The sequence below is a fragment of the Desmodus rotundus genome, chromosome 13 (genome assembly GCF_022682495.2).
Source record: "Desmodus rotundus isolate HL8 chromosome 13, HLdesRot8A.1, whole genome shotgun sequence".
NCBI classification, from domain to species: domain Eukaryota; kingdom Metazoa; phylum Chordata; class Mammalia; order Chiroptera; family Phyllostomidae; genus Desmodus; species Desmodus rotundus.
Genome location: NC_071399.1, coordinates 23,358,832 through 23,384,528, shown reverse-complemented (window position 1 = coordinate 23,384,528; position 25,697 = coordinate 23,358,832). Strand labels below are relative to the sequence as shown.

The following is a 25,697-nucleotide window of genomic DNA, read 5'->3' as shown; positions in this document are numbered from 1 at the left end:
CAAGGTCATGTCGAGCTTAAATGTTATGGCTTAACATTAGTCACATACAAATACACCCAATATATGTAACAAGTAACAATATTTTTTTTGTTTTTTTTTAATTTTTATTGTTATTCAATTACAGTTGTCTGCATTTTCTCCCCATCCCCCCACCCTCCCCCTTGATTTTGTCCATGTGTCCTTTATAGTAGCTCCTTTAAACCCCTCTCCCCACTATCCCCTCCCCACTCCCCTCTGGCTATTGTTAGATTGTTCTTAACTTTAATGTCTCTGGTTATATTTTGTTTGCTTTTTTCTTTTGTTGACAAGTAACAATATTTTAAAAAAGAGTTTGTCTGTATCTCTCATATCATCCACAACCTCTGCCAAGTTAAAGGGCCCACACATGGACTTACTCAGACTTACTCCCTCTGAGCTCCAGCGCTGGGGCAGGAGCTTGAAAAAAACAGGGACATACAGGGAGATACTAAATTGTCTAGCATCATGGTGAGAGCTGGGGGCGGGGGCAGCTTACTACCACACTAAAGTGCTAGCAGAGGCAATTGTTCCTTTTCTGAGATTGCCCCTCCCACAGGGCCAGCAGGTGGATGCCATATCTGAGTCTCCATGAACATGGCTCACACTGCTCACCCCACCCTGGGGACTCCCTGAGACCCTGCCCCACCCAACCTGCAGGCCCACCCAAGCTGTTTCCAGGGACTTTTCCATACATATGGCCTCCCTTGCCTCATGCCTCAGACTTCCCTAAAATCTCTCCAACAAGCAGCATTCGGCCTCTGGTACCTCGTGCTAAGTGGCCCAAGGCCTTACACCAGCAGCAGCCAGCCTTGGCTTGCAGCTTGGCTTCTCCTGGGCACCTCCAAGCCCAGCACAAGTAGCAGCTCCTGTCACTGTCAAGAGGAGCCTAAGTACACACAACCAGTAAATGCAAAGTGGTCCGCTGGGCACAGTCCGGGTAAAGGACATTAAGTAAAAGCTAAGAAAACCTGAATGGAGTACTAGATTTAATTAATAATAATGTATCAACATTGGTTCATTGATTATGACAAATGTATCAAAGGACTCATGGACTACAGTGTGGTGGTTGCTGGGGGGAGGGGAGTATAAGGGGACTAAATGGTAATGGAAAAAATGCAATAGAGATTAAATCAAAAACAAATATTATCAGGTTTCACTGTTGTCGGAGGCAAAGCCTCGTTGACAGTAAAAAAGGCTTTCACAAGTTGTGCTGATGGATTTCATCCCAGCCTTGTTACTGTATCCTGTCCTGGCAGCAGAGACTTGACAGGGAGCTAAAGGAACCCTTTTAGGGCAGATAACTAACACTCTGCCCAACGCTTTTACTTATGATAACATGTGTTCTTCGCTAACGCCTTAAGAGAGATTGCTGATGACCTGATCTAAACTGCTAAAAAGTCCAAAAACTCTTTTTAAACTTAGAAAATCAGTAGGTGGCACTCTCCCATAAAAGGGTAACTCTGTAAGGCCTTCCACCATTATAATATATATATATATATCTCATACATATGATATATCATGTGTATAATATATATCATATATATGATATATATATCATATTAGTGTTAGATGTTAATAGCACAGGAAACTGGGTGTGTTGTCTAAGGGTAGGGATGGGCAAGTGGGCAAGAGGGAAGAGGTGATGGTATGCAGTAACATTGGATGGTTGTGCAACTCTATCAGTTACTCAAAAGCAATGAATTTTACACTTATGCCATAGGTGAATTTTATGGGAAAATGATACTTCAATCGGGTTGTTGTTAAATGCCTTGGTCGGTATATTGTCAAAGTGAGTATAACCATAACGAAGTATTTAAAGCACTTATAATTCTGTAGATCTAATTACCATCTCAGGACCACATGTAGAGCCGTCTTCCACAAATGTCTCATCTCTGTCTTCAGGCTGAGAATATGTCGACTTTGTGTTTTTAAGTATCCTGTCTGTGTTAAGATACGTAGATACACACATTTCTTCTCGTACATGTGTATAAATCACAGATAAATTTGCACGTGATATTAATGTTTTATGTGGCCAGGTACAAACTAATTTTCCACACAGCATGTGACTAGAAGCATAAGGCATAAAACATTATCTTATTATTCACAGAGACTGCTCATACATCTAAGTTAAAAATCTATTTTACCAACTTAAATCTATGTTTCAAGAATTTCCACTCAGTAAAATGTTCTGAGCACACCAGCTTAAGTATGATGGGGCTTTTTGTTTTATGAGGCAATGTGGCAAGGGAAAAAATTAATGATTTTTGCAATCTGACAGATGTCACCTTCTGATATTTAAGTAAATGGTTGCTGGTCTTCAAATTTTTCGTTAGTGAAAAACGGAATAACTCTTACTATATATGTTTGATGTATTAAACATATTTATAATGTATACTGCATATAAACTACTTGATACAACATCTAGCTCATTACAACAATACACGAGCAATTTTTATGGTCATTGTAACATCATAGGCTCATGTTATTTGTAGGCAATGGGTAATATGCCGTTCTCAGATCATGGAACAAAGAAAACCTGGCATAAAATATCATTTTAGTGAGCACATGACAATATATTCTAGGATCCTAACAACATATAACCTACATTACAAACAAATTAGAATTGTCTAAATACATACGGAAATGGACAATAGTAACTGCCACAGTTTCCATATCTGTCTCCTGCTGAATTTATTTCTTCAAAACAATCAAATGGAGCGCCTCTAGAAGCTAAAAGAAAAAATAAGTAGATTATAATACATAATTCCAATTATCATTAAAGAAACAATAGACTCACTCTAAAATCATAATGTGATCCCTAGGGAGATTACCTAGCCAGCAGACCTCCTCCCACAAAATGCCGAAGTGAGTGACATCAGCCCTGAGACGGCACAGAGAGCCCTCCTTTCCAACAAACCCACATGTATTTATCATTACCTAGCATTAAATAGTGGTTTGGGGTAGATCTAGGATTAAATTAAGATCCCCTCATTTTAAGCCTGCTACACTTTCTTCTGCACCAAGCAAAACAGAAATGAAGTAGTATCCATAATGAAATATGGATAAGAAGCCCAAAGACCACTTAACTCGTCTTGTTCCACACTGGATTCCTCATCTCTGTTCCCAAGCATCCTAACATTCACTAAATAAGACCTGTTGAATTTTAAAATTAGGAAAACATCAGTGTTTATCTACTTAGGCCCTTTTATATATTTAGTTATGTCTAATTTTAAAATCATGAATAATTTGAATGTATATAATAGGTGCTTCATTACTCAGACGTGGTGATTTACAGGTGCTTTGGGTGAATCGTGTTAATCACATGTAATAAGAACAATCTTTTGTTATCACCACTAATTGACAAGGGACCTCCCTTTAGCAATTTCACATAGTTTCACAGTTGGAGAACATTATCTAAGACTTTCACTGTCTCTCCTGAAAGACATAATCCATACATATTCAGGGTGCCACCAGACAGTCACAATAGATGTGTGAGCAGAATCCACAGTAATCAGCCTTTTCTCTTTTGAAAAGACCTACTCTTGAACTCACCCGATAAGTAGCTTCTGTTTGCTTTACTCCAATCAAAATGCTGTCTTGATTAAATCTAATTTAAACTTGACAGTTCTCCCAAATTCTATATGAGGCCACAATTGGGATGGTAGAAAATTTAAGGGGGTAGGGGAACAAAAGCATAAGTATCCAATAACATCTTAATGCATTAAAAACATCAAACATGATTGCAAGGAAAATCCGTAATGAACACTAAATCGTAGACAGGGTCAGTGTTGCATGAAACCTTGCTCTACAGTGCCATTTGAACAACCTTTCCCACCCACCCACCGTTCCCGCCAGGGCATGGGAACCACGTCAGAGAGCCACCGCTCGGAACAACCCAACATCCTCTATTTGAGGCTCGGGATGGCAGGTATTTCTGCATTGTTTTCTTGACACCCAAGGCCCACTGCCCTGGCAGACTTACTCCTAGCCAGCATTTTCTTTCCCTACCAAAATTATGGCTGCTGTAGTTCTATCACCCAATTTTCCTGGAGCCTGAGAGATTTAAGCATATAGTTACCAACTTTCCTGTTCTTGCCTAATTTGGCAGGCTTCAAAATGAGGTCACCATAAAACCCAAATGAACAAAGAAAGACAGTGATCAGAAATTTGGGACACTGTAGGACAGAAATTTGACACTCTTACAGCAGCACTTAAGTCAATGGGGTTCCCTGAACCCCGGGGGTGGAAGTTCCTTGAAGGACAATGCCAACAGCTGGTCACATCAGGAGTGACAGTGACCTGCTGTGGGTGGGAATGGTCTTGAAGGAGATTCTGGGAAGGTCATGAGATCAAGAGAATGCATTCTGTACCTGATAGGGCCGAGTAAAGGTCAATAACTGAGGGGTTTCATTTGTTTTGCGGGGGGCGTTTCTGTTTTGTTTTGTTTCCTATGTGGCAAGACGACTCTCCAGAAGTAAGGCGTTGATTTTGTGTACTTTTATATACTTGTTCACCTTCGTTGTTAATCCCTTGTAATTCACAGTCTTTCCCACATTTTATTACCAGAAGCAGGTCTGCGATAAAGGTAGGCAGGTATCTGTGTTTCTGTTTATGGGGAAGGAATCCCACTGTCTTGTACTTTGCGACATTGATCTCAATGCTCAAGAATACAACAAGCAGCTATTCCTAAGTTTGACCAGCAGCTGAAGTATGAAGTATAAAGTATAACCAAAATATAGCATCTTAGGTCCCTGTGATTATATATATGAGACAGGGAGAGAAAAGGTCTAATTCCATAAAATGCTTCCATGTATAAATACTCCAAGTGCCACCTATCACTGGAATGTCTAAGGGAGCTTAGGAATAGCAAAATATAATAAAACAGGCTCTGGCTGGGGGGCAAGGGGTCCGATAAATACATCTCCCAGTGTAAAGTAGAGGCTGCAGCCAAATGGAGACCTACACTTGGGTGCCGAGGTTGAAGCTATGAAACTCAGTAGCACTGTTGATGGGCATGTAAACCGGGGCAGCTACTATGGAAAACAGTATGGAGGTTACCCCAAAACTTGAAAATAGGACTAAATAGATCCAGCAATCCCACTTCTGGGTATATATTCAAAGGAATTGCAATCAGGATCTCAAAGAAACAGCTGCACCCCATGTTCACTGCAGCCTGAGTCACAATATCCAAGATCTGTAAATAACGTGAGTGTCCACCAACAGCTCAATGTAAAAAATGTGTGTGTACATGGATCTATACAACTGAATAGAATTCAGCCATGAAAAGAACGAATTCCTGACATTCAAAGTGCTGAAAAGAACAAAAACTGCCAACAAAGAATACTATCCTGGGCAAAACTACCCTTCAGAAATTAAGGAGATGTATGATCAAAACCCGAAGGACTTCAGAGCCAGTGGACCTCCTGCCACAAAATGCCAAAGTGAGTGACGTCAGCACTGAGACGGCACAGAGAGCCCTCCTTTCCAACAAACCCACATGTATTTATTATGTATTTGGTCTATTTAATATGTTCAAGGAAGAACAGAAGATGGGAAAGATAGTTTCCTAGCTTCAAGAAATTAAAGATTTAGATGTAAATACACAAAACATGATGTTAAATGAGTAAAACACTACTAGCTGATGGGCTTCAGAATAAGTAAATAATGCAATGAAGCTTTTACAATTTTTAGCTGGGTTATTTTAAAGAATCTTAGAGATAGTTTCTAAATATCAAATGCATTAGGTATTTTGTTTGGTTTTCCAGATTTCTCACTGTGTTAAAACATACATAATACAAAGTTTACCATCTAAAGAATTTCAAGTGTACAGCTCAGTGGTGCTAAATACATTCACAATGCTATGGGGCCACCGCTACTATCTATGCCATTGCTCTCTACATCTATTAAAACTGAAAGTCTATACCGACTTAACAATGACTCCCTCTTCCCCCCTTCCCCCCTTCCCCAAGCCACTTGCAACCACCATTCTACTTTCTGTGACTATGACTTTGACTGTGCTAAGTACCTCGTATCAGTGAAATTACACTGTGTTTCCCTTTTTGTGACTAGCTTATTTCATTTAACATAACGTCCTCAAGGTTCGTCCATGATGTAGCATATGCAAATTTTCCAGCTTTTGAAGGCTGAATAACAGTTTGTTATATTTTTTTAATTTAAATATATTTATTAATTATGCTATTACAGTTGTCCCATTTCCCCCCCCCACTCCACTCCATCCTGCCCACACCCCTCCCTCCCACATTCCCCCCCCATAGTTCATGTCCACGGGTCATACTTATAAGTTCTTTGGCTTCTACATTTCCTACGCTATTTTTACTCTCCCCCTGTCTATTTTCCACCTATCATCTATGCTACTTATTCTCTGTACCTTTGTCCCCCTCTCCCCCTCCCACTCCCTTATTGACAACCCTCATGTTCTAGTTGTTTGCCTAGTTTGCTCTCGTTTTTGTTTTATGTGTGGCCGTTAATAACTGTGAGTTTGCTGTCATTTTTACTGTTCCTATTTTTGATCTTCTTTTTCTTAGGTAACTCCCTTTAACATTTCATATAATAAGGGCTTGGTGATGATGAGCTTCTTTAACTTGACCTTATCTGAGAAGCACTTTATCTTCCCTTCCATTCTAAATGATAGCTTTGCTGGATACAGTAATCTTGGATGTAGGTCCTTGCTTTTAATCTTGGGTAATGTAATTATGATGTGCCTTGGTGTGTTCCTCCTTGGGTCCAGCTTCTTTGGGACTCTCTGAGCTTCCTGGACTTCCTGGAAGTCTACTTCCTTTGCCAGATCGGGGAAGTTCTCCATTATTTGTTCAAGTAAGTTTTCAATTTTTTGTTCTTCCTCTTCTCCTTCTGGCACCCCTATAATTCGGATGTTGGAACATTTCAAGGTGTCCTGGAGGTTCCTAAGCCTCTCCTCATTTTTCCAAGTTCTTGTTTCTTCATTCTTTTCTGGTTGGATGTTTGTTTCTTCCTTCTGGTCCATACCATTGATTTGAGTCCCAGTTTCCTTCTCATCACTATTGGTTCCCTGTACATTTTCCTTTGTTTCTCTTAGCATAGGCTTCATTTTTTCATCTGTTTTTCGAACAGATTCAACCAATTCTGTGAGCATATTGATAACCAGTGCTTTGAACTGTGCATCCGATAGGTTGGCTATCTCTTCCTCGCTTAGTTGTATTTTTTCTGGAGCTTTGAAGTGTTCTGTCATTTGGGCCATTTTTGTTTGTTTGTTTGTCTTGGCACGTCTGTTACTTTAAGGGACGGAGCCTTAGGTGTTCACCTGGGCGGGGTAATGCTGGTCGCTGCGCTGTGACGCTGTACGTGGGGGAGGGGCCGAGTGGGAGCAATGGCGCCTGACTCACTCTCCTCCGGATTTCAATCTTTCACTCCGATATCCACAATCAAACTGGGCCCCTCTGTTGCTGGTTCCCGAGTAAGAGGGCCTGTGCACACTCTAGGCCCCTGTGGGTCTCTCCAACAACCTCTCCTGTGAGGCTGGGAGTCTCTCCTGCTGCTGCCCCAACCCCCAGGGGCGCTTTCAATCAGAGGTTTGAGGCTTTATTTCCTGAGCTGGAGCCCAGGGTTGCACGGTCTGCTTCGCTGCCCGCCGTTCGTCCGGTTTATCTGTGGGCGAATGTGGTGCCGCAGGGTGCTACCCGCCACTCTGCCTGCCCCACTCTCCGCCACTCTGAGTCCGGCCCTCTGGGTTTATCTGTACAAATGTGGGGCCGCAGGGTCTGCTAGTGCTCGGACTGCCTGCGCCATTTGTCCCACACTCCGCCAGTCTCAGTCCCACCACAGCCACTCGAGTCCTCTCCACCCTGGTGCCCATCTTCGCCCCTCCTACCAGTCTGGATGTGTTTATTTTCTATTTCCTTGGTGTCAGTCCCCCTTGCTGTTCAATTCTCTGTCAGTTCTGGTTGTGCGAGGAGGCGCAGTGTGTCTACCTACGCCGCCATCTTGGTTCATATTTTTTGTTTATATGTATATGTCATATTTTGCTTTATCCATTTATGTGTCAATGCACTCTTGGCTTGCTTCCAAGTTTTTGCTCTTGTGAATAATGCTCTCAATATGGGTATGCAAATATCTCTTACAGACATTACGTTCAGTTTAGGGGGTACATACCAGAAAGAGAATTACTGGGTTATATGCTAATTCTATTTTTATTTTCTAAGAAGCCTCCATAGTATTTTCAACAGTGGACGTACCATTTCATATTCCCACAAACAAGGCACACAGATTCCCATATCTTGACCTCACCAACACGTCATTTTCAGTGTTTTTTTTTATTGTTGTTCAATTACAGTTGTCTGCATTTTCTCTCCACCCCTCCACCCCACCCCAGCCAAACTCACCCCTCTTCCTCCCCCTTAATTTTGTCCATGTGTCCTTTATAGTAGTTCCTGAAAACCCCTCTCCCCACTATCCCTTCCCCACTCTCCTCCGGCTATTGTTAGATTGTTCTTAACTTCAATGTCTCTGATTATATTTTGTTTGCTTTTTTCTTTTGTTGATTAGGTTCTAGTTAAAGGTGAGATCATATGGTATTTGTCCCTCACGACCTGGCTTATTTCACTTAGCATAATGCTCTCCAGTTCCATCCATGCTGTTGCAAAGGGTATAAGCTCCTTCTTTCTCTCTGCTGCGTAGAACTCCATTGTGTAAATGTACCATAGTTTTTGGATCCACTCATTTGCTGATGGGCACTTAGGTTGCTTCCAGCACTTGGCTATTGTAAATTGTGCTGCTATGAACATTGGGATGCATAGGTTCTTTTGGATTGGTGTTTCAGGGTTCTTAGGGTATAATCCCAGTAGTGGAATTGCTGGGTCAAAGGGCAGTTCCATTTTTAGTTTTCTGAGGAAATTCCATACTGTTTTCCACAGTGGCCTCACCAGTCTGCATTCCCATCAACAGTGCACTAGGGTTCCCTTTTCTTCGCATCCTCTCCAACATTTGTTGATTTGTTTATGTTGGTCACTCTGACTGGTGTGAGATAGTACCTCATTGTGGTTTTAATTTGCATCTCTCTGATGGCTAGTGATGTTGAGCATCTTTTCATATGTCTCTGGGCCCTCTGTATGTCTTCCTTGGAGAACTGTCTGTTCAAGTCCTTTGCCCATTTTTTAATTGGGTTGTTTGTCTTCCTGGAATGGAGTCGTGTGAGTTCTTTATATATTTTGGAGATCAGGCCCTTGTCTGAGGTATCATTGGCAAATATGTTTTCCCATACTGTTGGTTCTCTTTTTATTTTAATGCTGTTTTCTTCAGCCACACAGAAGCTTTTTATTTTGATGAGGTCCCATTTGTTTATTCTTTCCTTTATGTCCCTTGTTTTAGGGGACGTGTCTGTGAGAATGTTGCTGTGTGGAATGTCTGAGATTTTCCTGCCAATGTTTTCCTCTAGGACTTTTATGGTGTCACAACTTATATTTAAGTCTTTTATCCATCTTGAGTTTATTTTTGTGTATGGTGTTAGTTGGTAATCGAGTTTCTTTCTTTTTTTTTTTTTTTTGCATGTAGCTATCCAGATCTCCCAACACCATTTGTTGAAGAGGCTATTTTTGCTCCATTTTATTCTCCTGCCTCCTTTGTCAAATATTAATTGACCATAAAGACTTGGGTTTATTTCTGGGTTCTCTATTCTGTTCCATTGGTCTATGTGCCTGTTTTTATGCCAGTACCAGGCTGTTTTGATTACAGGGGCCTTGTAATACAGTTTGATATCAGGTATTGTGATCCCTCCTGCTTTGATGTTCTTTCTCAAAATTGCTTCAGCTATTCGGGGTCGTTTATGGTTCCATATGAATTTCTGAAATGTTTGTTCTATATCTGTGAAATATGTCATGGGTACTTTAATAGGGATTGCATTGAATCTATAAATTGCTTTGGGTAGTATGGCCATTTTGATGTTGTTAATTCTTCCAATCCATGAGCATGGTACATGCTTCCATTTGTTTGTGTCTTCCTTAATTTCTTTCTTCAGTGTTGTACAGTTTTCTGAGTACAGGTCTTTTACCTCCTTGGTTAGGTTTATTCCTAGGTACTTTATTTTTCTTGTTGCTATATCAAATGGGCTTTTTTCCCCCTGATTTCTGTTTCTGCTGTTTCATTGTTGGTATATAGGAATGCCTTTGATTTCTGAGTATTGACTTTGTATCCAGCTGTTTTGCCAAATTCATTTATTAGGTCGAGTAGTTTTTTGGTGGAGTCTATAGGATTTTCAATGTACACTATCATGTCAACTGCAAACAATGACAGTTTCATTTCCTCCTTTCCAATTTGGATGCCTTTTATTGCTTTTTCTTGTCTGATTGCTGTGGCTAGGACTTCCAATACTATGTTGAATAGGAGTGGTGAAAGCAGACATCCTTGTCTTATTCCTGATCTTAGTGGGAAAACTCTAAGTTTTTGTGCATTGAGTATGATGTTGGCTGTAGGTCTCTCATATACGGCCTTTATTATGTTGAGGAATGCTCCCTCTATTCCCACTTTGCTGAGTGTTTTTTATCATTTATGGGTGCTGTACCTTAACAAATGCGTTTTCTGCATCTATTTTTATGGTCATGTGATTTTTGTCTTTCCTTTTGTTTATGTGATGTATTACATTTATTGATATTTGAATATTATATCATCCTTGCTTCCCTGAGTCAATGATGAATTCCACTTGATCATTGTCTATGATCTTTTTAATGTATTGCTGGATGAAGTTTGTCAGTATTTTGTGGAGGACTTTAGCATACGTTCATCAGCAATATTGGCCTGAAGTTTTCTTTCTTTGTTGTGTCTTTATCTGGTTTTGGCATTAGGATGATGCTGGCTTCAAAAACAGAGTTTGAGAGTCTATCATCTTTTTGGATTTTTGGAAGAGTCTGTGAAGGATAGGGGTTAGCTCTTCCTTAAGTGCTTTGTAAAATTCTCCTGTGAAACCAGCTGGTCCAGGGCTTTTGTATGTCCGGAGCTTTTTGATTACTGCTTCAATTTCATCAGCTGTTATTGGTCTGTTCAGGCTTTCTGCTTCTTCTTCCTTGAGTTTTGGAAGATTCTATTTTTCTAGAAATTTGTCCATTTCACCTAGGTTTTCATATTTCTTGGCATATAGTTCCTTGTAGTAATTTCTTACAATCCTTTGTATTTCTGTGGTATCAGTTGTAATCTTTCCTCTTTCATTTCTGATTGTGTTTATTTGGGTCCTCCCTCTTTTTTTCTTGATATACCTGCTTAAAGGCATGTTGATTTTGCTCATCTTTTCAAAGAACCAGCTCCTGGATTCATTGATCCTTAGAATTGTGTTTTTAGCCTGTATGTCATTTAATTATGCTCTGATCTTGGTTATTTCCTTACTTCTACTTGCTCTGGGCTGTCTTTGTTGTTGTTCCTCGAGTTCTTGTAGGTGTAGGGATAGGTTGTTTATTTGAAATGTTTATATCTTTTTAAGGTAGGCCTGTATCACTATGAACTTTCCTCTCAGGACTACCTTTGCTGTGTACCATAAGTTTTGGATTGTAATGAGTTCATTTTCATTTGTTTCCAGAAACTTGATCTCATTCTTGGCCCATTCATTGTTTAATAGCATGCTTCAGTCTCCATGAGTTTGAGTGATTTTTGAGTTTTTATTTGAGGTTGGTCAGTTTCAGTCCCTTGTGATCAGAGAAAATGCTTGATAGAATTTCAGTTTTCTTGAATTTGTTGAGGTTTGTTTTGTGTGCTATCGTGTGGTCTATCTTTGAAAATGTTCCATGTACATTTGAAAAGAATGTATAATTTGCTTCTTTTGGATGAAAGGTTCTTTATATGCATCAGTTAAGTCTATTTGATCTAGGACATTGTTCAACGCCACAATATATTTGTTGATATTTTGTTTGGAGGATATATCCATTTTTGACATTGGGGTGTTAAAATCTCCTACTATTATTATGTTGCCATCGATATCTCTCTTGAAGTCCTCCAAGATTTTCCTTATATATTTGGGTGCTCCTATGTTGGATGCATATATATTTACAATGTTTATGTCTTCTTGTTGGATTCTTCCCTTGAGTATTATGAAGTCACCTTTTGGGTCTCTTTCTATGGCCCTTGTTTTGAAGTCTATTTTGTCCAATATGAGTATTGCTACCTCGGCTTTTTTCCCCTGTCTATTTGATTGGAATATTTGTTTCCAGTCCTTCACTTTCAGTCTGTGTAGGTCTTTTGTCCTGAGGTGGGTCTCTTATAGGCAGCAGATGTGTGTGTCATGATTTTTTATCCATTCAGCTATTCTATGTCTTCTGATTGGAGCATTTAATCCATTTACATTTAAGGTTATTATTGATACGTACTTATTCATTGGCATTTTACTTCCTTTGTACCTGTTTTCCTCCCTCTCTCACTCTTTTTTTTTTTCCTTTTCTTAAAGCAGTCCACTTAGCATCTCTTGCAGTACTGGTGGAGGAGGTGTATTCTTCGAGGCTTCTTTTGTGAGCACAAATTTCCAACAGCTGCCTATTGCCTCCAAGCTCTGCAGGAAGCTTTAAAAAAATGGGACCATGTTTCAAAAATAAGTACAACAGCTGCCTGACAACTAGGCCCAGACTTATCTTGTCCTAGATGCATTAACACAAGTGATTGCTTGGATTGGACAGACATTCATTCAAAATCAAGATGCTTTAGATGTCATGCTCTCCTCCAGAAAGTAAGTTGTACTATTTAAGAGACGATTCTTGTACTTATTCACATATAATTTCTCATAGAGGGCTTTAAAATCACTGCTAATATTAAAGAAACATTACATAAGAAAAATTACCTACATAAAATAAACACCTAGGTAACTAACATCTCACTATCTAACACTAAAAATATCTGGCCAGCATAGAGATTTATTTTCCTGGTTTTACATGGGGAAAGGTTGAATCTGGAACATACTTTTCTGTTTTCCCTTATTTTACTAGTAATTTATTGTTATCTCAATGATGTTTAAAATACTATCCTCATGCAACCAGTGTCTTGACAGATGGCACAACTACGATTCTATAGAAAAATGGAACAAAATTATAATAATTACCAAAACTTCTATCTCATCTCCTTCTAAATTACTGGCATTCACATTGATCTAGACAATACTTAGAAATTTCTCTTCTGACCTGAGGAAGGCATAAAGAGAGGACTGAGCATAAAAAATTTCTTTCTCAAAGGATATAAGCTGCATATGTGCAGGAAAATGTATAGCATTTCAATTAAGCTAGTGGCCCACACATTTATAGGAAGCTATCAGACTGGACTGGACTGGTGAAAGCCCTCACCCTTCAGCAAGCCTCCGTGTGCAGACTCCATCTTCAAGTGTACACGATCAGTGACTAGCCCTGCTTTTTCTAGTAAAGACTCTTCACTTAAGTTTAAACCCCACTCCACCACTTCAAATTCTATATATTTTGAGAAGCTGCATTTTTACTGGAGGGTTCTTCCATTTGCAAATAAGAATTCCATATAAATTCACACGAGTTTTTCTGTTTGTTTTACATAATCAAGAAAGTTTTATTTCCTTTAATAATAATATATGCTAGGCAAGACTTACCTCATTAAGAAATTTCATCTACATTTTTGTTTTGTCGAGTTCAATAACAGAGCTAGAATATTTAGAAACTAAGAAGAAAATATGGCCATTACCTCCTCCAATTAAACTTTTACACTGTTTATCAAATGTCCGACATCTTCCTTCAAAACAGTGGGCTTCACCTGAATTACAACTTTTTCCATTGCGTACAAAAGTGTCAGGCACACAGTGTGAGTCATACCCATTGCAATAGTCAGTAAAGTCACATTCTATATCAACTGCTTTCCTGCAAACTGTGCCACCTGGTTTTAACTAGAAGGGAAAAGAAATATAAGATTACATATCACTGATACTCAAGTTTTCTCTCCCTTCAGGCTTTGAATTTCCATCCAATTTTTTTTCTAAGTTGCTAAGATCAATGAAGAAATTCTTCTTAACTACTTAAGCACTGCATTGACTTTACTGCACAAAAATCAGTGGGTAATGCTTCTGAGAGATGTGATAAACTCAAAGATAATCAGACCTCCATAATTACGAAAAAGAAAGAAAGAAAGAAAGGAGAGCTAAGGAGTTAATATAAAAATTACTTGTAACCCATCACGGCTATGCCCAGATACGTAGCCTTTGGTTTCTCCATGTGCCATCCTGAACGCAGATATCGGCAACCATTTACAAAACAAAACAACAAAACATTGTATAGCATAATCATTTAGAAAAAGTTTGTAGATTTTAAAAGAAGAAAATTTAAGGAAACAGGAAGTTCATTTCATATACTACATTGCAAACAACTGTAAATAAAGTACCTTCTCCAATTATATATCTCTGATCTCTTCAGTGCTTACTCTTTAGCTGACAGCTTCCAGAGTTCCCTCTCTGTATGCCTGCTTTTGGCAAGAAACATAGAGCTTTCCTTACAGCAAATCCTTTCTTCAATTCAAACCCCAATTTCTCATGGCTATCATCATTATCCTATGCAAACTAAATCAAATTTGTTGAAGATTTCCAAGGTCCTTATATAAAACGCACACATATCCCCTCCCCCAGAATAAGTTTTCTGTATACTCTTTCTCATGTTTTCAACATGTATTTGCTACCTGTACAAATTTTCCAAGTGATGGATAAGAAGACAAAACACGATACATAATGGGTTGAACAATCAAATCAAAACCAGTGATCAGAATTGTTGGTAGAGGAAAATACACATAAATACAGTGAAAAAGTGTTAACACTTGTTTCTTGAGAATATGTTTCCTTTTGTAAATATGCATAAATGACAGTTTTTAAGTTAATTTAATTTGCTATTAAAACTTACTTTTTACAGCAATTTAGGCATCACATAAAATATGAGGGGACAGTATAGAGATTTCCCTTATAACCCCTGCCCCACATGCAAAGCTTGTGCCATTATCAACCTCTCCTACTAGAGTGGTGTATTTGTTACAAATGATGAACCCACATTGGTGCATTGTAGAGGGTAAGAATAACAGTTTCACTTTATCCACATCACCCCTCCTACAAGGTGCCACAGCTCAATCCCAACAGAGACAGACCCTCTTGGGCTTGTGATTTCTCCAACAGGGATAGTGGAAGTAATATGAGAGGCTGGTTTCCCCAGCCTTTGAGACACTGTCCAAGAGGTCCATTATTGTCCTGCCCCACCCAAAACACTCAGGAAATTGGCACAGCTGGACACTCTGGGGACACCTAGGAATGGGGAAAAGGCATGGGGTCTCACAGCAACCAGTGTGTAGATTACAATAGTCAACCACATATCCTGTTAACTTTTTCAGAATGCCACCAAGAACCCCAGTCACGAGCCAATAGGATCCCCTCAAGTGAGGACACCCACAAGTAGCCAACAAACACCCCCATCACTATAAATACATACCCTAGAGCTGGCACCCACTCTCCCCAGCCAGTGGTACACAGGCCACCAACAGTGTACACAATTCTACACTCAACACATGGATAGCAGCAGCTGACTTGACTCTCCTGAACTGGGAAAAGTTAGACACCTTGAACGCTTCAGGGCACTGCCTTAGGGAAGCAAATGGGAGCCTCTCTGCCTCTGGACTAGCTTTGGGGGATTGAGAGAAGGCACCCAATCCTAATTTCTCCACAATGATGGACTAAGATAAGTGGAGTAAGCATACACATAGGAAAGATCTGAGAGACCCCCAAAACCATCTGGGCTGACTTGATGACTGGCTTCTTGATCATCTTAATCTTCTTAATCATTTTAAGTTCAGTGGGATATAAGAGAGAACAGATAGACAAATAAATAAAAATCAGGAAAACAATACATGAATAAAATGAGAAGTTTAACAAAGAGAGAAATGGTTTTTCAAAAGAACCAAACAGAAATTCTGTAATTGAATAATAAAATGAATAAACTGAAAAATTCCATATACAGAGCTTCAAAAGTACAGTTGATCACGTAAAAGAAACAACAGACCTAGAAACAATCATTTGAAATTATCCATTCACAGAACCAGAAAAATTAAAAAATTAAAAGGAACACCTACAGTACTTGTGAGATACAATCAAAAGAAACAGTATATATATACATTATGGGAGTCCCAGAAGGAGCAGAGAAATAAAAAGGAGCAGAAGCTTATTTAAAGAAATAATGATGGAAAATTTCCCAAATCTGGGAAAGGAAATGTACATAAAGCCAAAAGAACTCTAAATAGATTGAACATAGGGAGGTATTCAAAAGACACATTACAAATAACCTGTCAAAAACCAACCACAAAGAGAACATTTTGAAAGCAGTAAAAGTAATTATTGCATAAATGGGAACCCATATAAGGGTACAAGTATATCACTCAGCAAAATCTTTGCTAGCCAAGAGAGAGTGAGATGATGACATTTTCTAAGTGCCAAAAGAAAAATCACTTTCCAACTAATAATACTATACCCAGTAAAGATGTCCTTCAGAAATGAAGAAAAGATAAGACTTCCCCAGAAAACCAAAAGCTGAAGGAGTTCATTGCCACTAGACTTGTCTTTAAAAAGTGCTAATGAGGGTTTTCAAATCAAAATAAAAAGATGCTGATTATCAATATGAAAGTATAAAAATAATTGGTAATGTTAAGTATAGTGAAATTCAGAGTACTCCAACACTGTAATATATTGGTATGGAAATCACCTTAACTCTAATGTAAAATTTACAAGACAAAAGTATTAAAAATAACTATAGCTGCAATTACTTGTTCATGGATACAAAATATAAAAACATATTAAAATACAATATCAATAGCATAAAATAAGGGAAGAAGTAGAGGTGCAGAGTTTTTGTATGAGATCAAAGCTAAGTTATCAGCTTAAAACAGACTATTATAATGCTAAAGTGTTCAGTGTAATCTTTGTAGTAATCATAAAGAAAATACAAGTAGTTGATACACAAAGATAAAGATAAATGAATCAAAGCATATCACCATAAAAATATCAGCAAACCACAACATAAGACAATGAGAGAAAAATGAGATAAAAGAACAAAAAAAATTAACAATATGGCAAAAGCACACTTTCCTGGTCAATGATGACTTTAAAAGTAAGATTCGACCATATGCTATCTACAAGAAACTCACTTAAGCATTCAGGAAACACAGAGACTAAAAATGAAGGGATAGAAGAATGAAGGTATGGAAAAATGCAATTGGCAATTAGAAAGAGCAGGGAGGGCTACGTTTATGTCAGATAAAATAGAATTTAGGTCAAAAACTGTCACATGAGTAAAGAAGGTTATTATGTAATGAAAGAGGTTAATTCATCAGGGGGATATAACAATTATAAATATATTATGTACTCAACATCAGAATACCTAAATATACAAAGCAAATATAATCATAATTGAAGAGATAGTCACCAAAAACCAGAACAGTAATAAATACAGATGATAAAAACAATAGAAAACACCACTGAAAGTAAGAGCTGTTATTTTGAAAAGATAAAATTGAAAAATCCTTAGCTGGGCTAAGAAAAAGGAGAAACCATATAAGTTATAAATAAAAGAGGTGACATTACAACAGATATCACAGAAATACAAAATATAATTAGAGGCTACAATCATATACAAACAAACTGCATAACCTAGAAGAGACACATCAATTCCTAGAAACAAACTAAAAAGATCAAATCATAAAAAATAGAAAATTAGAATAAACCAGTAATGATTAAGGAGACTGAATCAGTTATCAACAACCTGGCAACAAAGAAAAGCCCAAGATTAGATAAATCAGGTAATTAATTAGATTATCAGGTAAATTCTAACAAACATTTAAGAAATAATGCCAATTCTCAATTTCTTCAAAAAAAAACTGATGAAAAAGAAACACTTAGAAATTCATTTTAAAAGGTCAGATTGACCCTGATACCAAAGTCAGACAGAACATTACAAGAAAATAAAACTATACACCAATGTAGTAACTTGACTTGATGAACAAGCCTGATGAACGTAGGTTCAAAAAGTCTCAACAAAATACTAGCAAGCCAAATTCAACTGCACAGTAGTAGGGTCATACACTGTGATAAACAGGGATTTTAGCCTGAGGATGCAAGGATGTTTGAACATATACAAATCAGTAAATGTTATACACCACTTTAATAGACTGAAGGATGAAAATGTGATCATCTTAATAGATGGAGGAGGAAAAGCATTTGACAAAATTCAGCATATTTTCATGGTAATATATCCACCATTTTTACACAGAAGGAATGCATCTCAACATAATAAAGGTTACATATGACAAATCCATAGCTAACACGACAAGGGTGCCCTCTTTTACCACTTCAATTGAACTTAGTACTAAAGTCCTAGTCAGAGCAACCAGGCAAGAAAAAAATAATAGGCATCCAAGTTGGGAAGTGAGAATTACGCACATCTCTGTGGAAGGTGACAGTGCTGGATACATAGAAAACCCAAGGAGACTGGAAGGTGGCAGCCAAGTAGGTGGAAGCTGAGCCCACCTGCTCATGCCCCCAGCACAGATTTTCGGCTGATTTTTTTAACAAGTGACCTGAACACTCAACAGAGCCTCAGCTGATATGAGGAAGAAAGTCATGTCTGCAGATGACATAATCTTATATGCGGAATATCCTAAAAAAGCTACCAAAAACCAGAACTGAGAAAAAATTCAGAAAAGTCACAGGATATAAAATCAGACTATAAAAATATCTGCATTTCTATACATTTATGACAAAATGTGTGGAGAAGAGATTTTTAAAATTCCATTTATGATAGTATCAGAAAGGATAAAAATACTTAGGGAATATATTTAACCAAGAAGGTGAAAGATGTGTCCACAAAAAACTATAAGACATTGATGAAAAAAATTGAAAGAGATACAAATAAATGAAAAGATATTCTGTGTTCATGGGTAAGAAGAGTTAATATTATTGTAATATCCATACTACCAAAGATAACCAGAAAAAATTAAAAATAGAACTACCATCAATCCGGGAATCCCATTTATAAAGTAGGTATCTGAAGTACATAAACTTTTCATGGGTTATGTGTACCTCCATTGTAGCACAATGCACAACAGACAAGACATGGAAACAACTTAAGTTTTCATGAATGGATGCATGTATTTGTAAAATGTAGTATATACACACAATGGAATAATATTTGGTCATGAAAAAGAAGAAAATCCTGTCATTTATGACGACACAGATAAAACTTGAGGGTATTATTCTAAATGAAATAAGCCAGACAAGAGAAAGACAAATACTTTATGATCTTGTATGTGGAATATTTTTTGTTTAAACACATCCAAACTCACCAAAACAAAAAGTAGAATGGTAGTTCCCAGATGCAGCAAGATGGGGCAAATGGGAAGATGTTGGTCAAAGGTACAAATTTTCAACTATAAAATGAATAATTCTGGGCATCTAATGTACAGCATGGTGACTATAGTTAATAATAATGTATTATATATTTGAAAGGTGCTAAGATAGTAAATCTTAAATGTCCTCACTGTATGAAGTGGTGGATGTGTTAACTAACTTTATGTGGTAATTATTTTGCAATATATACTTATACCAAAACATTAAACCTATACAGTGTTATATGTCAATTGTATCTCAAAAGAGCTGGAGGAAATTTTTTTTAAAAGATAAAAGCATACTCTTTCTCCAATCTACAGACATTTGCCTTTAACCTTGTTCAGGAGTCCCTTCTTTCCTTCCCTTTTTCCTTTCCTTCCCTTCCCTTCCTCCCTCCCCCCCTCCCTCTCCCCTCCCTCCCTCCCCCCCCTTCCTTCCTTCCTTCCTTCCTTCCTTCCTTCCTTCCTTCCTTCTTTCCTTCTTAGGATTCCAGTGAATTGTACTGGATGTGGGACAATTACTGAGGAATTCTCTACTATAAAGGACACATGGACAAAACCAAGCGGCAGGGTGGAAGCAGGGGAGGGAGGTGGGTTTGGCTGGGGTAGTGGGGGAGTGATGGGGAGAAAACGCAGACAACCATAACTGAACAACAATAAAGTAATAAAAAAAACAGGAATTGAATGATTGCAACAATAACTGAATAAATTACAAAGGAATAGAGGACTTTTCCTTTTTTACGAGAAGACAGTGAAGAAAATTTAGCCAACAAATGGAACTAACCTAACATTCTGGCCTTATATGGGTAAGGTAGGGTGGTAGAAAATAAGACCATAAGGGGGTTGCTCCACACGCTCCACTAAGAAGTCTCAATGGGTATAAGAAAGATTTGTAATGAGGTCAAGTCAGGAGAGAAGCATCAGGTATTATGCCCATGAGAGTTCTATAAATGACAGCTTGCCCAGTGGACTGAAATGGGAGAATGGGTCCAATATTACCTGGATATAATACAATGAGAAGGGCAAAATATGTTTTCCATCTTCTATAAACAAGCATCTCAAGAAATTAATTCTGCGCTATTAAAAACCCAGATGGCCTCTTACCTTGCAATCTTTTGTGCAGCATTCCCCAGAACCACACTGTTTCTTGGGCTTCAGTCTACATGAGGTAGCATCACAGCAGGTTTTATGTGTGCAGTCCTGTAAATAAACACTGTTATTCAGGGACATATGACTAGCTACCACCAAATAAAACTGCCACTCAGGATTTCTTTACAAAGTCTGAAGCTTTTCTTAAATTCCCAGTCTTAGTAATCCCATTCTTTGTATGAAATTTACAGAAATCAACATCTTATTCACCAGTTTGTAAAAGGGTGTTGTTTCACTACATTCCATATAATCTGAACAATGTTAACATACTACTGTGAAACCAAAACCTTAGGGAAATACTCACTAGATACCTCGCTAACTACCATTCTCTTCAAATTTTTCCTTATATTCTTGCTTTTCTAATTAATTGTATAAGCCAAATTTGTTCACATGTAGAACTTCTTTGATGTGAAGTTATCAAAAGCAACATTCTTCTCCCTCTGAAATGGCAAAATCCCCAAAACCACCCTAAAAAAAGGTGGTCCCAGAAGTCAGGCTCATCTATTCAGACCTCTGATTTCACTGGGATGCTGGCCCTATAGATACTTGTATTTTATAAGATTCAGTGCCTCCAGTCCATCATTTCTACTCCTCAGTAGCAAGTTTGTTCTGGTATGTAGTCTGTCAGTATCAGATTTTTTTTTCTGAGTGATGTCTTTTTTGTTATTGATAATTCTTATTACTATTTTCAATGAACAGCTTGACCATAGGCTGTGGTACTACATTTTTAAAAAGTTATTTATGAGACCCAAGATGGCAGAGGAACAAATGGAAGCTACACTAACCTCCTCCCTGGACCAAACTGGAATTACAACTAAATTGAAGAGAAATCATTCTGAATACCCAACTGAACTCTAGCTAGAGAGAAGCCTTATAACCAAGGACAGACAGAAAAAAAACACACTACCAAAATAAGACTGGTAGGGAGTACGAAGAAGGCATGAGAGGGCTGGCTGGGCTCCCACAGGCAGCAGTTTAAGTTCTGGAGGGATATTTCAGTGGCTGGGAGTTCCCCCAGGAAGTGTGAAATATAAACCCCAAGCTGGGCTATCCAGCCTACAGCACCAGAGCCAGGAAAAAGACCCAATAACACCCAGCTGTGAAATGCAGCAGGGTTTCTGTCCAATAGGAAGAGATGGTTGAATATGTAGAGGCCTCTTAAAGGGACAATGTAGCCACTTACACTGGGCTCCAGCAGAGGGAGGACAGAGTGGACTAGAAATGCATGAGGAAAGTCTGGTGTTGGTGGGTCTGGAGAAAGAACTGAAAGAACAGCCTCCAGGATCCCTTTACTGAGTCATTTCTTATATGGCAGAGGCCATCTTTCCCAGGCACAACACCCTCCCCTCCAAGTGGTATCAGCCTGAGGGGAAGCAAAAGCCCTCTGGAATTACTCTGCTCCACCCCATAAAGCTTAAGCCAGGCCACTGAGAAGTACATCTGGAGGTTACCTATATGATTAAATTTAACAGTTAAGGTGGATCTCTGGGAGCTCTAAGACTTCAGCTGATCTGCCCCAGTGCCCGGGTGCTGGTAAAAGCCGGCCATGGTGCACTGCCTGTCTCTTTCAGCATACAAACAGGCCCAGCAGAGGGAGCCACAAACTGTGGATTGCTGATAACTCCAAACAGGTTGCCCAGGGCCAGTCATAGGCAGTGTCTGACATAGGTCTGAACCAGACACTTTGCCGATGTATCTAATACATAGAAACAAACACAAAGATGTGGCCAAAATACGAAGACAAAGGAACAGGCCCCAAATGAAAGAACAAGAGAATACTCCAGAAGAAGAACTAGGTGAAAGGGAGGCAAACAATTTATCAGATATAGCGTTTAGAATAATGATTATAAGAATACTCAACAGCATGAAAAAAGATACAAAAACAAGTTTTAAAAAAGGACCAGTCATAAATAAAGAATGCATTCTTTGAAGTAAATAATACACTGGAAGGAATAAACAGTAGATCAAAAGACACAAAGACTAAAAGTAAAGAGGTAGAAAAGGGTAGTTCATCCAAATGGAAAGCAAGAAAAAGCTGGAGTATAGCAACACTTATATCCAACAAAACACACTTTAAAACCAACACTATAGTAAGAGACACAGAAGGACACTACACAATGATAAAGGGAACAGTCCAACAATAGGATATAACCCTAGTAAACATTTACACTCCCAACATAGCAGCACCTACATAGGTGAAGCAAATCTTGAGGGACATAAACCGAGAGATCAACAGAATACAGTTATAGCAGGGGAAGTCTCACTCCATTGACTTCAATAGATAGATCTTCCAAACAGAAAATCAGCAAGGAGACAGCAGCCTTAAATGACATCCTAGAGCAAATGGGTTTAATTGATATATTCAGAGCATCTCACCCCAAAATAGCAGAATATACATACTTTTCAAGTGCACGTGGAATGTTTTCTAGGAGAGACCACATGTTAAGACACAAAACAAGTCTCAATAAATGTAAGAACACTGAAATCATATAAAGCATTTTCTCTGACCACAATGCTATAAAACTAGAAATCAATCACAAGAACACTGAAAAATACACAAAGATGTGGAAGCTAATAATATGTTATTAGACAATGAATGGGTCAACAATGAGATCAAGGAAGAAATCAAAAGATACCCTGAAACAAATAAAAATGAGAATACAACAATCCAAAATCTGTGGGGCACAGAGAAAGCAATCCTAAAAGGAAAATTCATAGTATTACAACCTATCTCAAAAAATAAGAAAAAGCTCAAATAAACAATCTAACTTTACACTTAAAGGAACATGAAAAAGAACAACAAACAAAGCCCAAAGTGAGTAGAAGGAAGAATAAAGAACAGAGCAGAAATAAACAAAATAGAGTCTTAAAAAATGATACAAAAGATCAATGAATCCAGAAGCTGGTTCTTTGCAAAGATAAACAAGATTGACAAACCTTTAACCAGACTCATCAAGAAAAAAAGAGAGAGGACTCAAATAAATAAAATCAGAAATGAAAGAGGAGAAATAACAACTGACCCCAAAGAAATACAAAGGATTGTAAGAAAATATTATGAACAACTATATGCCAACAAACTGGACAACCTGGATGAAATAGATAAATTCCTAGAAACAAACAATCTCCCAAAACTAAATCAGAAGGAATCTGAGAATCTGAATAGACAGATTATACCTAGTGAAATTGAAACAGTAATCAAAAAATTCCCAACAAACAAAAGCCCTGGACCAGCTGGCTTCACAGGTGAATTTCACCAAACATTCCAGGAAGAAATAACACCTCTCCTTCTCAAGCTATTTCAAAAAATGCAAGAAGAGGGAAGGCTCCTAAACTCATTTAATGAGGCCCACATTATCCTAATTCCAAAATGAGATAAAAACACTACAATAACAGAAAATTATAGGCCAATATCCCTGATGACCCTAGATGCTAAAACCCTCAACAAAATAATTACTAACCAAATTCAGCAAGACATAAAAAGATCATACACCATGATCAGGTGGGATTTGTTCCAGGAATGCAAGGTCGGTACAACATTCACAAATCAATAAATGTGATTCACCACATAAACAAAATGAAGGATACAAACCACATGATCATATCAATAGATGCAGAAAAAGCATTTGATAAAATCTAGCACCAATTTATGATAAAAGCTCTTGGCAAAGTGGGAGTAGAGAGAACATACCTTAATGTAATAAAGGCCATATGTGACAATCAGCATCATACTCAACAGGCAAAAACTACAAGTGTTCCCCTTAAGATCGGAACAAGACAGGGATGTCCACTCTCACCTCTTTTATGCAAAATAGTACTGGAAGTCCTAGCCACAGCAATCAGACAAGAAGAAGAAGTAAAAGGCATCCAAATTGGAAAGGAAGAAGTAAAACTGTCTTTATTTGCAAATGGCATAATACTGTACATAGAGAACCCCAAAGATTCCACCAAGAAACTACTAGAAGTGATAAATGAATTCAATAAAGTAGCAGGGAGATATAAAGGGTCTAAATGGTAATGGAAAACTATGATTAAAAAAGTAAATAAAACTGAACCATGGAGAGCAGAAAAAGAAATAGTGGTAACTAAAAAAAAAGTTATTTCATATATTGATTAATATACTCAAACTTTAAATAGTCTTTCGTTAGCTTTTTAAATACTATGCCTTTTAATCAAATATGTGGTTATTCTTTGATTTTTTTACAATACATTTTGTGAGGGCAAACCTTCTTAAGGAAAATAGAACTTTCTATTTCAAAATGGTTCCTTTTACTCTACCTTCTTCCAGAAGCATGAGAATACTTTTCTCCACCATTCTTTGTGACAAACAGTTTGAGCTCCCAGAGGTAAAACTCACCAAAGTGTGGGGGAGCCTCCCTATGAATGAGCCCCCTAGAATTGTTAACTATCAGAGTTGTCCACATTGAGCCTCTAGCAATTCATCAGTAACAGTTCAGGTTTTCCTATTCAGACACTGATTCCCAAAAGGTTTCATCCTGTGAGCTGCTACTCCAGTAAGTTATGATTCTCTGTTATTTGCCTATCAGTCCTTCCAGGCTAAGGGAGTGGGCTGTGATTTGCTCTAATACCTCATTTCTCTGAAGGATCTATGAAGTGTTGCTGCTTCCTCAATTTGTGAAGCTTTTGTTGTAAAGACTTAGTGGTGACTTCTTAACTACTCACATGTCAGACCAGAAGCCACAATACTTAAGTGTCTTTTTGTATTTTTAAATTGGCTTTTGAATGTTTTTATGTATATTCATATCTGAATATACATGAATTGTAAATATTGTCTCCCATTCTGGAGCCTTGCCATTTTATTTTTCTTATCAGAGTGTAGGACAAAAGATTTCTAAATTTGATGTAGTACAACTTATCATTTTTTAAACCTCATTCTTATTTGCCATATCTGAGAAATTTTTGCCTACCACAGGGTCAAAAAGATCATCTCCTACACTTTATTCTAAAAGCTTTAGAATTATAGCTGTTCTATTTAGGTCTTTGACCCATTTCAAGTTAACTTTTGTGTATGTGGAGAGTTAGGTTTATTTTATTTACATGGATATCCAATCCAGTTCATACAACACCTTTGTCAAAAGATTTTCTTCACCCATTGAGTTGCCTTGATAAATTGGCAGGAAATCAGTTGACCA

At 38.0% G+C, this 25,697-nt stretch overlaps 1 protein-coding gene across 1 annotated transcript in view; it reads right to left on the bottom strand.

Annotated features, from left to right (window-relative positions):
• The window catches only part of LOC128779845 (disintegrin and metalloproteinase domain-containing protein 5), a 52,405-nt gene that overhangs the window by 14,855 nt on the left and 11,853 nt on the right, over positions 1-25,697 (bottom strand). The window contains exons 4-7 of the mRNA XM_071220141.1: positions 20,503-20,598; positions 13,684-13,882; positions 2,658-2,748; positions 1,865-2,084 (exon numbers count right to left, since the gene is read on the bottom strand). Of these exons, the coding sequence (XP_071076242.1) occupies positions 1,865-2,084; positions 2,658-2,748; positions 13,684-13,882; positions 20,503-20,598 (606 nt within the window). The remainder of the gene's footprint in view (positions 1-1,864; positions 2,085-2,657; positions 2,749-13,683; positions 13,883-20,502; positions 20,599-25,697) is intronic.